The sequence below is a fragment of the Symphalangus syndactylus genome, chromosome 3, assembly GCF_028878055.3.
Source record: "Symphalangus syndactylus isolate Jambi chromosome 3, NHGRI_mSymSyn1-v2.1_pri, whole genome shotgun sequence".
Lineage (NCBI taxonomy): Eukaryota > Metazoa > Chordata > Mammalia > Primates > Hylobatidae > Symphalangus > Symphalangus syndactylus.
In genome coordinates this window covers 11,041,168-11,057,250 of record NC_072425.2, presented here as the reverse complement: position 1 = coordinate 11,057,250, position 16,083 = coordinate 11,041,168, and the positions used below count along the sequence as shown (strand labels likewise).

The 16,083-nt window shown below is 58.1% G+C and overlaps 1 protein-coding gene across 2 annotated transcripts in view; it reads right to left on the bottom strand.

Annotated features, from left to right (window-relative positions):
- SARDH (sarcosine dehydrogenase) overlaps positions 1-16,083 on the bottom strand; it is a 71,887-nt gene that overhangs the window by 15,813 nt on the left and 39,991 nt on the right. For both annotated transcript variants that reach the window (XM_055270459.2, XM_063636780.1), the window contains 4 exons: positions 15,646-15,784; positions 13,663-13,776; positions 9,834-9,981; positions 4,678-4,771 (listed from right to left, as the gene is read on the bottom strand). In XM_055270459.2, coding sequence (XP_055126434.1) covers positions 4,678-4,771; positions 9,834-9,981; positions 13,663-13,776; positions 15,646-15,784 — 495 coding nt within the window. The remainder of the gene's footprint in view (positions 1-4,677; positions 4,772-9,833; positions 9,982-13,662; positions 13,777-15,645; positions 15,785-16,083) is intronic.

Here is a 16,083-nt window from a genome sequence, read left to right as displayed (position 1 = left end):
TGGAAAAGCCCGGAAAGAATTTTAGACATTGTGCTAGACTTCGTGCTACAGGTGGGGACACTGAGGCCCAGAGAGGACTCCCGCAGAAGGACGGGGCAGGATGGGAAGCCAGGCTTCTGGCCTGAGCTCTACTGAGCCTTGGGTAACATGGACGCTTTGGTCTCAAACCCCCCAGTGTCTGTGGCTGACTCAACTCCCATCTCCCACCTGCCTGTGAGGCCCCCCTACAGGGGGAACTGGCCGTGGCCAGTGGCTGTATCCCCACCCGTCTTGCTGGCCAGGAAGTGGGGAGGGCACTGTGTCCCAGGCTGGGGCCACCTGGGAGTGCGTGGCCCTGGCCACTTTGAGGGACAGCCTCCCAGGTCAGCAAAAAGTGTAACATTGACACTAAGGGCCCAAAACCTCTGCTCTCCTGGCCCACACCTCCCCAGGGCCCTCAAGAGAAGGCAGAGGTCGCTGAGGACAGGATCTCTGGCCGCTCTGTCCTCCACACACTCCTCGAGTCTCCGGCTTCATCTCACGAGATCTGGACCCACCGGCCACCCAGCAGCTCCAAGCCCCTGAGGGCCACAGTCGTCCTCCAGACACACGCAGACCTGGCTGCCAGGCCCACACTGGCCACTCCAGAGAGCCGCCGGGAGGACAAGGAGGGAGAGGGACGAGAAGCCAGTGGGGCTGCACTCAGTGCTGGGCATCAGGGTCTCTAGGTGAAGACGGTTAGCCCCAGTTACCCCCAGCCCGTCCCCGACGGACCCCATGGACTCCAAGAACATGAGCATGGGAATGACCCTGCAGAGCCGGCCACTCAGCCCAGGTGACAGTAAATCTGTGTGCGCTAAGGTCGTCTGTCTTCCTAAGGAGTATGGCCCTGGGGCACTGGCTGTCGGCAGGGATGAGTTCCTGGCTGGGGCTGTGGGGGGATGGAAGCCTGCCCTCAGCACCGGGACATCTGCTGCCCTGGTCCTGCCACAGGGGCTGGGAGGTGTCGGGATGGGGCCCGCAGGGACAGGGAGAATGCTGGTGGGTAGTGGGTGGAGCAGGGGCAGCTGATGTGGGCTCCGGCTCGTCTACAGGCCCCTGGGGTCAGTCCCAGGGCAGAGCCCCCCAACACAGGACACACTTTGTTCCCAGCCGAGAGGTTGAGACACTCGGGGCCTTGCCCCACCCTGTCTGTTTCTTGCCAACACTCAGTTCTCTGTGGCCATCTTTGTGGGACTCTCGGTTCCATGAGAACCAGTTGGCCTGGGGTCACCTCTCACCCTGCCTAGGACCTCTCTCCAGTACAGGCTGGGCTGTGGCTGCAGGTCCCTTCCTGGGCCCCAACCTCACTCGGGGTCTGAGCCCATCGAGGGCAGGAGCCACATCTTCCATCCTGGGACCCCAGTCCGGCACCCAGCAGGCTCCCAGGCAGCATGTCCAGAGTTCACTCCAGAGTCCCTCGAGCACCGGTGAGGGAGAGGGCGAGAAAGCAGCACAGCACTGGGAACGGATCCTTAAGTTTAGTAAAACATAGTGCTTGACTGAGAGTCCCAAGTGGCCCAACGTGAGCTGACGGTGCTGGGAGGTACGCCATGGATAGCTGCCACGGCCGGTGCGCAGCATGTTTCCCGGCAGCTGGGCCTCCTTATGCGTGCAGCACCTCCCCACCGCCTGTTTCCTGTGTCCCCACGATCGCGCACGCCAGCTGACGCTCATATCCCACCTTCCCTGTGTTTCCCCTCCCACCCATCCCACAGGCAGGGACCCCAGCCTAGAAAGCATTGTGCTTCTCTCCCACTCCGCCTGAGACCTAGGGTAGCACTGGGCAAGCGAGGGGCGCAGAAATACCGAAGGACAGGGAAGAACACACCACAGAGTGACCCGGGACCATGAACCGCACACACCTCCGACCTGGTGGGCCCAGCTCTACCCTCTCTCAGACCAATAGTCAGCGTCTACTGGGAGGACAGTGTTCAAGGGAAGTTCCTTCCGGGGCCACTTCCAAAGCAAAGAGGTGGACCCGGTGTGAAATGCATGCCCAGGACACTGGCGACGCAGCTGAGGGCGTTCCAAGTGGTTCTCGGGGAACGTTCAAAGGAACAGGAGAACAGTCACAACATTCGGAGAATAAAGCAGTGTGTACAGACTGCATGGGATACCCTGATTACATTTTAAAATCCACAGATAGTCACAGATGACGGAAAGAAGATGGCGGGCAACACACTCAACTGTCAACCGTAGTTTCTCTGGGGATGGGATTAGAGGGGTTTTCGCTAACTCGTTGGCAGGCTATGAATGTCCCCAACAGTCCTCTGAGATGCTGCTGACCACCATGTCCCAGCCAGACAAGCTTCGTGCCTCAGCTCATGAGACCTGCCCACAGACCCAGCGTCCTTGTTCTGAGGGGGCAAGGGTCGTGCCCAAAGTGGGCTTGCTAGAAGCAAGGTCTGCACTCAGCCCCTGTGCTGAACCCCATGCACAGTGATGGCTGGAAACCAAGCAATGAGCAGTATTTTACGCAGCCGTGACGTGCTTTTTATAACACCAGTGATTTTACACCAGTGAGAAGGAGACTGTGGGGAGAGGCGGCCCCTGCACCCCCTGCACCCCCAACGCTGTGTTTGGCCTGGCCTGTTCCTCTGGGGGACGTCATCCTGGAAGCACAGCCTTTGTGTCAGCTCAGCGAGCACCTGGCCTGGCCTGGCTCCTAGGCCACACAGGCGGAGGCTGACCCAGGCAGCCACTGCCTAGGCTTGGGGAGGCTGCCAAGGCCGGGAAAGGGCCAGCCCCAGGGGAGGGGAGGCAGCTGGAGCCGCCTGTCTGAGAACAAGTCCCAGCAGCTTTGCTGGAGGGGCCGTGCGGGCGGGGGCGAGGCTGCTGGGCCTCAAATGGGAGGGGACGTGTTCCCACCTGGTTGTCTCCCCCTCCTGTAGCCAAACCAGTCAGAGGCAGCACCTACGCCAAGCCTCAGCAAGGTGGGAGAACCCGCAGCCCCCCTCCCCTTCTGCAAACCACAGCCCAGCTGCAGACAAAGCTGGATGCTGCGTGGACCCCATGGCCAGCCTGCCGGAGCTGGAGTCGGGCCGTCTGAAGGCCATGTGGCCTGGATCCAGCTGTGCTGCTCTCTCCGAGTGCCCACCCTCTCTGGTCCCAGCAGGCAGCTTTGCACCACAGAGGCAGGAAGCAAGCTAGACACAGCCGGCCCTGCTTCCTGCCCCTGTGCAGCCTCTGGAGAGCAGAGGTGACAGCAGAGCCGCCTCCTCCCCGACAGTCATCGCCACGTTGTTTATATGCTAACAGAACCCAGATTTGTCCCCCAGGACCTCCAGTCCCTCTGCAGGCCAGGACCTCACTCCTCCCCAACCTTCCTTAGCATTTTCCCCAACCAAACCCCAGACAAACATACAGGAAGGAGAGACAGGGAGCTGCCTCCAAATGCGGCTGGGCACCCGCCCACCCCCTCCTGAAGGCCACATCCGTGTCACTGACACATATCGGGGGCTTTTTGGGTTTCTTCAGCCGGGTGGCCCTGAGCAGCCTCTCTGAGCTCCATCTGGCTAACATCCGTCATACAGGGCGACATCTCCTCCAGCATGAGTGCTGGAGGGCTCTGGAGGCCCGGCCCCCGCTGCCACTAGATGGCTTACACCCCTGCAAACAAGCAGGGTGGTCATGCACCGAGGTTCTCAATGGGCGATCCTGCCCCCAGCAGACCCTTGGCCATGTCTGAACACACTTGTGGCTGTCAGCCAGGGAGGCTGCCACACACCTGTGTCACACAGGAGGGCCCTCACAGCAGAGAGGATCTGCTCCAAAACGTCAGTAGTGCTGAGGTTGGGAGACCCTGTAACAGAGCTGCCCATGCTGCGGTGAGGATTACATGGGGAAGTGTGCTGTAATGTTCTCGGAACAGTGTTTGGCACACAGGAAGCCCTCAGCAAACAGGGGCTGCTGTATTTACCATCCTCATCTCAGCCTCGAGAAGTCAAAGCAGATGCCAAGACGCCTGTTTTCCAACAAGGAAACAAAGCCCAGAAGAGGGACGCGCTGGCCCAGAACTAGAAGCTGGGCCCCGATCCTGGTCTCTGAGGGAGCCTCCTGCCTGGGGCCGGGTCCCATGGAGTGCTGGCTCCGGACACCACCACTATCTCAGAAGGGAAGGGCCCTGGCCCCCAGGATAGAGGCTTTCTAGAGCTGGCGGGGGACGTGTGGGGTGCTGTTTGGGGACTGGCTGTGCTCCTACCCCAGCAGCCCCTCCTCCCACACCCACAATGGCAGCTGGGAGGCGGCCACATGGAGATCTCTGGAGCTGGCTACTGCTCAGCAGAGCTCAGCCCTCCTGTTTCCAGGAGGTCACTCGGCCTCAGGAGGGCTGCCTCGTGCCTTTCAGGGGATACAATAGGTGGCGATGCAGGCGGTGAGGCCAAGGCCACCTTCCCTGGGACTGAGTCCCTGGCATGCACCAGGCACTGGGGAGAGATGGAAGACGCTGTGACTTTGATCCCCATGACCTCTCCAAGCTCTCAACAGCCTGTAGGAGGGCTGCCTGGTCCCACTGTCCCCCCTTCACAGTTGGGGACCGAGGCCCAGAGAGGCAAAGGAACCTGCCCAAGAGCCCCTGGCCCCCAGATCCCCCGGCGCGCCCCTCACACCATGCTGCCACCCACAACCCAGAGGACGTGGCCAGCTGGAACCTACCAGGTGCCCTGCGGCTCTCAGCAGCTTGTGGGTGGAGAATGGGAAGGCCTCGTTGCTCAGGTCTGCGTCCAGCACCTCTTGCAGAATGGCTCGGCTGCAGGCAAAAGCAAAGTCGCTCAGTCAGCAAGTGCTCACGGGTGAGGCCTGGGCAGGAAAGGCCCCGGGGACCTGCCATGAGTGGGACAAGTCCCTGTCCTCATGAGACAGATGACAATAAACATGGATTAATAAAAATATACCAAGACAGATGTACGTTCCAAATATACATAAGACAGCCACCTTCCAGCAGGGTAACGCTAGGGCTAGCAGGACCCCTGAAGGAGGCCAGACTTGGAGACAGCTCTAACGGGACTCGTGATTCTTAGATGGGGAACTGAGGCCAGAGTGGTTATCTAACCACAGAATGCCCTTGAAGCCCACAGGCCAGGAGGAACAGAGCATCTGGGCCAGGTCCACAATCCACATCCCCAGGCCCCTCCAGGTTTCCAACTCTTCAGAGGCCAGAGGGGCCTCAGCTGCTGCTTCGTAGCCACGGCCCAAGAGAGGAGCTGGCTATGGTGGCCTCAGTGCTGTACAGAAGAGTACAGTAACTTGCCCAAGGCAGAGCCAGATTGGAGCAGATTCCGACCTCCTCCCAGCCCCCTGCAGAAAGTGCTCTTCCCAGACATCACCCCGCTCTGTTCCCTGACCTAACCATCCAACCGGGCACCTCGGCCCCAAAGTCCTCTGCCTGACGTGGGTGTGAGACGCTGAGGCTGGAGACTTGGAGGAGGTAGAGAGCTGGGCTTAGCACCCAGCAGGTGCTAAGAGCCATTTCAACCTCCTAGGGGACTGTCACCGACTGAGGGCAGGGCCGCACCCGAGTGCCACAGTGCCACAGGGCCCGGGAATGTTCCTGAGCAGTGGACACTCAGTTCATACTCGACAGTTGGCACAGACTTGCTGGGTCCACCCCTGGTTTATAAGCTCTGCAAGGGCGGGGCTTCGCTCCCCACTTTCCCCGCTCTGTGGTACCCAGCACCGCATCTACTCTCACACTTGCCCAAGTACCAGAGACCTCACTGGAACCAACACCCATGGTCTCCAAGGAAGCCCTCACCTCCTGGGCACCGTGCCCACCTCCAGGTCTAGCCTTCTTGTGCCCTTCCGCATTCTCACCCCTTCCCCTGTCACCACTTAACCCTTTGTCATCCTTCAGCTCTTGGCTCAGCTGTCACCTCCTCCAGGAAGCCCTCCCTGACTCCCTAGGTCTTGGGCAGGTACTCGTTGTCCAAGATCCCACAGTCTCCTGCCAGGGTGTCTCGCACATTGGTTGTACCCACCCCCAATGCATCCACCCCCAGGAGCTCCGTGGCAACAGCATTCCCCATCCCAATGTGCCTGGCACAGAGAAGGCTCTCAGTCAATAGGACTACTGTGAACGCCCTGGCTTGACACAGCAGGGTGAGGCCCCCATTGCTAGGAGACACCCCCCCCACTTCTGTCCCTCTGGGGTCCCAGCAGGTGTTGAGGCTGCAGGGTGGGCTGCCCAGAAGTACTGCTGACCCTAATCCCAATCGTCACAGTGCTGGGAGCCGCCACCCACGTCAGCCTGAGGTACTCAGCTGTGGTACAGTTGGCCAAGACCCTTATGTAACCACTCAGCACTCACGTGGTGCCAAGCCCTGGAGAGTGACACCAGCACCTCAGACCTGACCAGCACATGCTCTGCAGCCTTGAGAAGCAGCCACACGGAAGGGACCCTGGGGCAGAAGCCTGGAGCTGCCACTTGCTCCAAGGTTTTGAAGGGCTCTGACCCAGGCTGTGGGCTCAGCAACCTCAGGGGAAGTCCAGCTCCAGGGGTCCACGAGCGTCCCAGTCAGAGGCCCCAGTTCTAGTCCCAGGCCCTGTACTTACCATGGGCCATTGTGAGGAGCCAGCAAGAAAGCACACGCAGAGCCCCTGGTGTTAACCATGACCACAGCGATGGCCGGTTCTGGGCTGCACGACACCGTCTCTCCCAGCCACGCCAGGATATTGGTTTTGGTTTGTTTTGTTTCATTTTGGCTTGAGACAAGGTCACCCTGTCACCCAGGCTGGCTTGCAGTGGTACAATCACAGCTCGCTGCAGCCTTGACCTCCTGGGCTCAAGCGATCCTCCGGCCTTGGGCTCCCAAGTAGCTGCGACTACAGGTGTGCATCACCATGCTGAGCTAATTGAAAAAAAATTTTTTTTTGTTTTTTTAGAGATAGGATCTCGCTATGTTGCTCAGGCTGGTCTCAAACTCTTGGACTCAAGTGATCTTACCACCTCCGCCTCCCAAAGTGCTGGGGTTGCAGGCATGAGCCACCGAGCCCAGCCTCCACCAGCACATGAGGCTATTTGAGTTTACATTCCCTAGTATTAAAAATGCAGTCCCACTAGCCACATTTCAAAGGCTCCGTAGCCACACAGGGCTTAGTGGCTGTGTGCTGGACCACTCAGTTATGGAACATTTCTAGAAAGTTCCATGGGGCAGCAGCTCACACAGCCCCTGCGCCATGGTCCAGTAGGTGTGCTGAGCATGTTCTGAATAACAATTCCGAAAGTGCAGCCTTCATCAGCAGCACCAGTATTATTATTCATCTAAGAAACTTTGGGTTATTTTTGAAAGACAGAGGACATTTTGGAGGAGAAAGTTAAGAAATTACCAGGAGGCAGTGAGCTCCTCTTCCCGCCCTGGCTGCCTCCCCCGCCGCCGCCTGGAGCAGCTTATAATGAGGCTGGGTGCACCGGCCACCCCCGGGCCGCACCTTGATCTGTCCATCTGCCACCTCCTCCCTCCACAGCCCACCTGCCTCCCCCACACTAAAAATATCCCCACTGCTTGTCCAAGGTTGGCGTGGCAATGAAGCCAGAGGATTCCAAGGACCAGGACTTGACACCCCTCCCTCTACCTCAGAGATGCGGAGGTTGGGGTCACCCAGGTGAGAAATGAAAAGCACATAGCATCGCAGCTGCCTGTGAGCCAGGCTGGGGCCTGCATGATTCCACCGCATCCCAGTCTCTTTCTCTGTCGCTGTGGCCGGCACCCTCCACTCTTCATCATGCATGTGGAAGCTGTCTCTGTCCCCTTCCCTCCCCCTGACCCTCTCAGCACACCCCATCCATTGTCGGGTGCTATGAGCCTTGCCCAGTCCGTGGAAATCACCACAACGCCAAACCCTCGCCCGTGAGCCGTGTGGACTCAGCTCATCACTCCCTCCTGGACATCCCTGCCTCGCCTGGCCTGAGGCTCCTCACAGGCCTGCTGGCCCCCTGCCCACTGGCCCAATAGCAGAGACACCCCTCCCAACCAAAGCCCAAGCCCAACCATGTTCCTCCTCTGCTCAGCACCCCTCCCTCAGAGGAGCAGCCGCTGGGCCTCCAGTATCTCACCCTGCTGCCCTCTGAGCCCAGCTCCTGGCCTGCTCCACCCCAGCCTCAATGCGTGCCTCAGACATACGCACTTGCCTGCCACAGGGCCTTTGCACCTGCTGTTGCCACTGCCGGGAGCAGTTCCCCCAGAACACCAAGGCTGGGTCACTTGTTTCCTGCAGGGTTCTGCCCAGATGTCTCCTTAATGCATGTTGGTTTCTATGAGCAGCCTCAAGTCAAACACTTGGCAGAAGCCAGTTAATGTTAAAGCACTCGACCCTCTCCGATTCTATCCCTTCATCAGCAAGCACACGTCTACCGTGCGCCTCTGAGCACCAAGCACCTCTGCGCCAAGCGTATGCTTGGACAGACAGCAACAACTCAGTCTCTTGCAGCCCGAGAGGGGAGCAACTGGCCCAGGACTCAGCGTGGGGTGCCAGGGAAAACGGACCCCATGGCAGGGTCTGGGCACTCCAGCCAGAGGTCTCGGCAGAATCCCAGGCTGACAGGATATCACCGGGACACAGCCCTGCTACGTCAAGTGCTCACCTCGGCGACCTTCAGGCTGGAGATGCATCTCCCCCCACCCCTCCCCGCCTCTCCTCCTCTCCTCTCCTCTCCCCGAAGCTGCCCCCATCATTTTCCAGAGATAGATCACCCCTTTGATACCCTCCATGTCCCCAGAAGCAGTGGCCTCATCTCATGCCTCTTCCTCCTGCCCAGTCCAGCAGAGCCACCCTGTCCAGCCCCGAGGCAGATGTGGCGGCAGGAAGCACACTGAGATGAGTGTCCTGGCCCCTTAGCCTGGGTGGGGGTGTCACCATTGGAAGGCCTAGACTAGGCTGTTTTCTCACAGAGGATTTTTAACTCTTGAAAAAGGGTGGCAGTGAGTGTGTGCAGGCTTCTGAGCACAAGGGGGATGCATCCCCATCAGCCCCGGCACTGACCAGCTGTGTGACCTTGGGCAAATGTCTCTACCTCTCTGTTTCTCAGTTTCTGCATCAGTAAAAGTAAGAACAATTATGACCACCTCAAAAGGCTACTATGGGGATGGGAGATGTTGTCTCAGGCTTGGCAAGTCACAGGTGCTCCACTGGTGGCTGCTAACATGATGCCCTTCCTCTCTGTCCCCCACCCCTATTCCCTTCTCCCAGCCCTCGAAGCACAGTCAGAGGGGTCTTTCCAAGGTGCACACCTGCTCAGCCGTCCTTTTGCCCAAGACTTTTCTGTGGCTGTGTGCATGAGCCAGCAGCCGAGGGTCTTCCCCGGTCCTGGTTTTTCATGGGTGGGGAACACAGCCTGGCAGGTGTTTATAGAAGGTATGCACGCATGGATAAGCCATGCGGAGACCTTGTCATGGGGGGTGTTTCCGGAGGAGCCAGGGACCCCTCGGTGTAGGATATTATTCTGCCCATGTGATCAAGGTGGCGTACAGAAATTACCAGGTAGCAGGGCGAACCCTGGCCTGGTTCTGCCCACTTTGGGATGGTGGACGGTAATTCCTAGACTGCACTGGTGACACAGACACTGCCCTCCCCTCTGGGATCCTGGGGTCCTCAGTGACTGAACAGCTGTAAATTTCAGTCTGACTCGTGTTACTGGCTTATCTGCGTTCCAGTGCTTTGAAGATATTTATTCAGAATGGCATCTCTGGTTTACCAGAGCGCTTAACTATTCAGAATGGCCCATTCTGGACAAGCTGTTCTGCCCAAGGGCCCGTTGGAGGACCTGGGTCCAGGCAGCAGGTGCACCCAGGGGCAGGCTCCCAGTCCTCTCTCACCTGGCTGGGCCCTGGATGCTGATCATGCCCAGGTCCTCGGAGCTGTCGATGAGCTGGCACTGGAACTTCTGGTCCTGCAGCACGGTGGTGATGTGGGACCAGTTGTGCTGGGCCACGGCCCCGCCTACAGCCAGGTAGTAACCGTCCCCTGGAAGAGAGGCACCTGGACTTAGAGCAGGATTTCAGGGCCTGGGAGGTGGAGACAGAGAGGGTGGCCCAAGGGTCTCCCGGCTGAGAAAACAGATGCCCTCTTAGGGGCCTGCACCTTCACAGTGCCCAGGGACTGTATCTGTCCCTCCCTCAGTCCCCCAGGGCCATGCCCTGCAGAGTATCCTCTGAGCCATGGGGGTTAGGAGAAGGACCTGCTTCTCAACCCCTACCACCTACCCCTCTGCAGACACCTCAAAGGGATGCCCCTACCCTGGGAGGATGGTGTCTTGGGAACACACAGGCCTAGGCCAGCCTGGCCCAGATGCAGGCTCACTGACCTCGCTTCTCACCTCTCTGAGCCCCCATTTCCTCATCTGTAAAAGGCGCAGACCCACAACATCTGGCCCCACAGGGCTATTGGAAGCACCCCTTGGACGAGAGACCTCTCAGGGCCCCAGGCAGGCCCCAGCCAGGCTGCTCCCTCCCTTCCTCCTCTTGACACCATAAGCACAACAGACAATGAAGGCAAAGAGACAAGCCAGTCCTCAAGGGGTTCCCCGACACCTGGACTGGGGCCGTTTCTGGACAGCATCCTCAGCTCTATGCCAGACAGACACCCCACCTCACCTCCCCCAATACACACACACACACACACACACACACACACACAGCCACTCTCAGGCCCCTGGCTCCTGGGTGGCCCCACCAGTCTGCAGCCATCCCAGGCCTCTCCCAGGAGGGCATGGGAGCTACTGAGGCCAATTGGTACCCAGGGAGATGGCAGCTGATGGGACTGGCCTCCTGTGGCCCTGACTATCCATGATCAACTTCCCTGAAAACAAGATGCCAGTCCTGAGGCCAGAGGTCAGTCAGCCCAGGTCCAGGCCTGGCCTGCAAAGCTGACATGACAGACAGCAGTGAGAAGGCAGGGTGGCCGGGGACTTCGCCATTGGCACTGGGTGTCAGGGGAGCTGTGGGCTGTGCAGCTGATTTTGTGCTTTTCAGTATCATTGGAATGGTTCCCAGGAGCATGCATCCTTCTGTAATCTTACAAAAAGATCAATAAGGATCATTTAAAATTACTTTTAAGATTGACAGCTGCTTTGTACGCCACCTTGATCACATTGTGTAAATCATCACATTCTCTTGGCTTCGTGGTGATCTGATGTAGCATGGGTAGGTAGCACACGTATTCAATACGTGCATATTTAATGCCCATGCATATTCATAACTCAAACAGTGCAGTTTTGAAGGCTGAAAGTAAAGCAAAGCCCACATGGTGGTTTTCTCCTGTTGAGTGGTGTCCCCAGGACCCGCAGAGCCCTGGGGGATGTGACCCACTGCACTAACTCCACACCCACCAAGTGCAAACTTTCCCAGCAACCAGCACCGCCGATCCCCAGCCCTCAGCTCTAGGAATCCACCAGAATCCTCTGGAAAGCTAATTGTGCACCACTGGGAGATGGCTCAGTGTTGAAAGCACTTTCCTGACAGCTTCCACTTATGAGGGGGGACGAGCAAGGTCCTCATTCCCCAGCCAGGGAAACTGAGGTTCAGGGAGGCTGCTCCCCCGCCCTCTCAGCACCCCCAGACTCTGACGCAATTCTCCATTGCAGCTCCGGGAGGCACGTCTTCCTCACTCCATTTCACAGATGGGGGAAACTGAGGCTCATGGAGGCAGATCACTGAGCCAGGCAGTGGCAGGACCTGGCCAGGATTTTTGGTGACCTGTGTCCTCATTTTGGCCCCTCTACTGTCTCCCTAGTTAGACTCACTAAGTCTGCAGCTATGGGCTGTGCCTGGGCCGCCCCTCTACTGGGGGCTGATGCCCAGCTCCTTACAGGCATCACTCCTCTCAGCTCAGAGATGCCATTTCAGCTGAATGACCCAGAGAGGACCAGCGATGGGCAGGTCACACTGGTTGTCACTTCTACACCCTTGTAGTCAGCAGCTCCTACCCATTCTTCCAAGCTCAGGCCGGCCATCCCCTCCAGGAAGCCTTGCTCATCCCGGCTCAGCAGCTTCACATGGCCTTCCCTAACACCTCACTCTTTCCCATCCCCTTGCATGTCCCCCTCCAGGTGTTACGGGGCCCTTCCTGCCCCCATCCGGACATACAGCCCACTGTGGGGTCCCTGAAGCGCCACCGGCCTCCTTCAACTCCTCCCGACTCTGGCTGCCCTGGCGCTGCCGCACAGTACAGGCTCCACAATGACTGTTGAGGGAACGAGTGAAGGAATGAGCTCCTGGATCCATGAAGCACAGGCGCTCTGGCTCAGCCCATGGCTCTCTCAGCCTCCATGTCACCAACGGCAGGAAGGAAGGGGTGGGCGAGCTCTGCACACCCCATAGGACCCCTCACTCATGCTCGCAGCCTCATCTCCGCCACCAGCCTCGAGACTGCAGAGCTCACCTCACTACTCCCTGCTTTCGGCAGAACCGCAGAGGCCCAGGAGCCCCTGCCAGCCCCCAGCCTCGAAGACCCCCTGGGCAGTGAGGCATGCTGTCTTCCCACCCTGGCCCCCAATATCCCACCCCCTCCGGTCTTCATTTTTCCTCTTGACCCATCTAACATCCTACACCTTCCACTTATTTTATTTTTTTAATCCTCCCACCAGAGATACAAACTCCACATGGGCCAGAACCTTCTGTGTTTGGTTCACTGCTGGGTCCTCCGTGCCTCAAATCGAGCCTGACACACAGTCGGTGCTCAAGGACTGCTGCTGAAGGTGCAGGTTATGAGCTGATCGTGAATGAGCCCCTTTCTCCCCTTGCCTCTCTTCCCCAGTGCCCAAGCTGGGGCTCAACACTGACCGAGTCCCAGTGAGGAAACCACTACGTTTGCCAGCAGCACGGAGTCAGGTCAAGAACCAGCAGATGCCAGCTTTTCTGAATGGGCTGAGCCCTCCCCACTGACTGTGCCCCTGCCCCAGGGACAGCACAGAGAGCCGCACAGTCAGCACCTTCCCCTGTGCAGCTCCCGTCCCAGAGGCAGCAATGCCCCTTCCTAGAGAATGTTTCCCTCTCTGCTTCTTCATCCCTAGTGGGGATGGGTTACAGGACGAGAGATCAGATGGCTCCTGTGTGAACCCAGGGACAGGATCCAGGAGCCGAAGGGACAGGAGGCGGGTCCTGGCTCTGTGTAACAGTTGGGGCTGAGCAAACAAGGGATGAGGGTACTGAACTACCCGTCCCTGACAGCATGCAAGCAGACATGGAGGGACTGCAGCAAGCAATCAGGCATCAGCGTGGGCCCTGAGCCGGACATCTTCTAAGGGTCTATCCAAGCCCCAGACTAGGGGGTCACATGGGCCTGAGAAGTCAACCCAGCAAGGATGTCAGTGGCAGAAAGGAGCTGACTGCTCTGAGTGGGAGGCACAGCCTAGCATTGGCACACTCTGTTCCGGGCAACCAAGCTGAACGTGCCCACGCTGCAGCCACTCCGATCCACAGCAGTGTGGACAGGTTCAGAGATGCAATCACCGAGTACTTGGAGCTCCAGCAGTGCCGCCTGAACAAAGCCCCCATTTAGCCTGAAACGAGACCTCTAATCTCCCAGCTCTGACCACAGCGGGCACAACAGCTAATGACAGAGCTGCCGTCAGCAACCCATCCCGTCCATCATGCCCTGTCCACAACCACCAGTCCACAGAGCAGGCCGCACAGAGGCATCCCATACCTTCAAAGGCGGGGGCCAGCGGGGAGGCCTGGTGGCTGGGTGCCAGGCGGCTGACAGTCAGGTCACTCTCGGTGCCCCCACGGTGGTTGAGCATGCAAGTGTACACGGTAGAGCCTGCGAGAGGGAGAAGGAAACCGGGTCTGTGCTGAGGCCCCAGCCGGGTCTGTGCTGCCTCAGTTTCCCCAGGGCCGCTCACAGGGGCAGCTCCTTGTCTCAGAGGCTGGATAACCCCCAGAGAGGATGCCCTACTGGGAGGTGACCTGGAGAGCCCCTCAGCCCAGGGATGCCATTTCAGCTGAATGACCCAGAGAGGACTGGCCATGGGCAGGTCATCCCATCACCGTCACCCTTGTGGGAAGGAAGCTTCTTTCTTCTTGAAATGCCTTGGCACTGGTCCCTCCCACCCATCCACCACCACGCTGAGAAGTTTCTAGGGACAGGATTCATGCCCCCCATTCATTCTGGGGCTCCTAGCACTGTGCCTGGTACCGGAGAAGACTCCATAAATGTCTGTGGCATAAATTACTTTGTGGATGGAGGATGGATGGACAGATGGGAAGGTGGGCAGATGGATGGGAGGATGGGAGTGGGTGAGTAGAAGGGGGAACAGATGTATAGAGAAACAGGGATGTGTGGGCTGGTGGATGGGTGGATGCAAGACTGAGTGGGTGGCTGGATTAATGGGAGGTGAACAGCAGGTGCCTGGGAGTCTGGGGAGTGGGTTTGTTGGTTGGCTGTGGCTGGAGAGATGATGTTAGGGGTTGAATTGTGTCCCCCGCAAAAGATATGTGAAAGTCCCCACCAGGACTGGGAATGTGATCTTATTTGGAAATGGGGTCTTTGCAGATGTGATCAGGTTAAAGTGAGGTCATTAGTGTGGGCCCTCATCTAATCTGACTGCTGTCCTTCTAAGAGAACACGGCTGGGCATGGTGGCTCACGCCTGTAATCCCAGCACTTTGGGAGGCCAAGGCAGGAGGATCACCTAAGGTCAGGAGTTTCAGACCAGCCTGGCCAACATGGTGAAACCCCGTCTCTGCTAAAAACAGAAAAAATAAGCTGGGCATGTTGGTATGCGCCTGTAATCCCAGCTACTCTGGAGGCTGAGGCATGAGAATCACTTGGACCTAGGAGGCGGAGGTTGCAGTGAGCTGAGATCGCGCCATTGCACTCCAGCCTGAGCGACAGAGCCAGACTCCGTCTCAAAACAAACAAACAAACAAACAAAAAAGAGAACACCTGGAGAAGGCCTTGTGACACACGCAGAGACTGCAGTGACGCAGCTGCATGCCCAGGAAGGCCAAGATTCCCGGCCACCACCAGCAGCTGGAAGAGCAAGGAAGGGTCCTCTGCAGAGTGTCAGGTACAGACACCCTCATTTTGATCTCCAGCTTCCAGAACGTGACAATAAGTTGCTGTTGTTTTAAGCCACCAGGTTTGTGATCCTCTGTTCTGGCAGCCCAGGACACTCATGAAGATGGGGACGCATGAGCTGTTGGGTGGGTGGGTGGGTGACGAAAAGGCAGATGAAGATCCCAAGTATGTCCCAAATACGGCTTGGGACATACTTACATGAAAAATGAGTCATTATGTATCCAAAACTCAAATGTAGCTTAGCATCCTGTGTTTCTATTTAATTCTGGCAATCCCACCTGTGAGAGCATGGGGGGGTACTGGGCCCCACAGTCCCAGGAGAGAGGTGGCTGAGGGCCAGCTGCCACACATCCTTTCTGGAAGAGTAGAGAGGAAGGCAGAGGTGGGGAGGAGAAGGAAGACAGGAGGGAGAGGTGGAGGAAAGTAATGAGGGCCTGGGGCCTGGGATGGGGCAAAGGGGGCCGGACAGGGGGGCTCAAGGCCAGGTGAGGGCAAGGAGCAGTGTGCTCAGGGTGCCCGAGGGGACAGGGTGGCTTGCCAGCTCATCTCAGTGCCTGAGGCTGTGCCCATGGAGTGACAGGAACATACCCCCCAACCTCAGGCTCCATACCTGGGGGTTGGCTGACATCTGCGGAGAAGAGCCAGTCGGCAGCCTTCCTTGCATCCAGCCCCACCAGGTAGAACTTCCCGAAGTAGGACATGTCAAACACAGCGGCGGCCCCTCTGCAGGCCAGGCACTCCTTCTTGATCTGAAAAGTTCCAGGCAGGTGGGAATGCCAAGGGTCCTTTGGGGCATGCTTCTTCCTCAAGAATGTGGAGAACGAGGGGTCTTTCCAACACACCTGTACTGAGCCTCCCCTCCCTCTCTTCCAGCCCGCACCAAGCCCTTCTCAGGTCAGGTGCACACTGTGACACATGCTTCTCAAGCACAGGACATGCTCCCCAGGATAGATTATAACCCACAAAACAAGGCTCAATAAATTCAAAAAGGTTGAAATCATACAACGGATGTCCTCTGACCACGACCTAATTAAATTAGAAATCAATA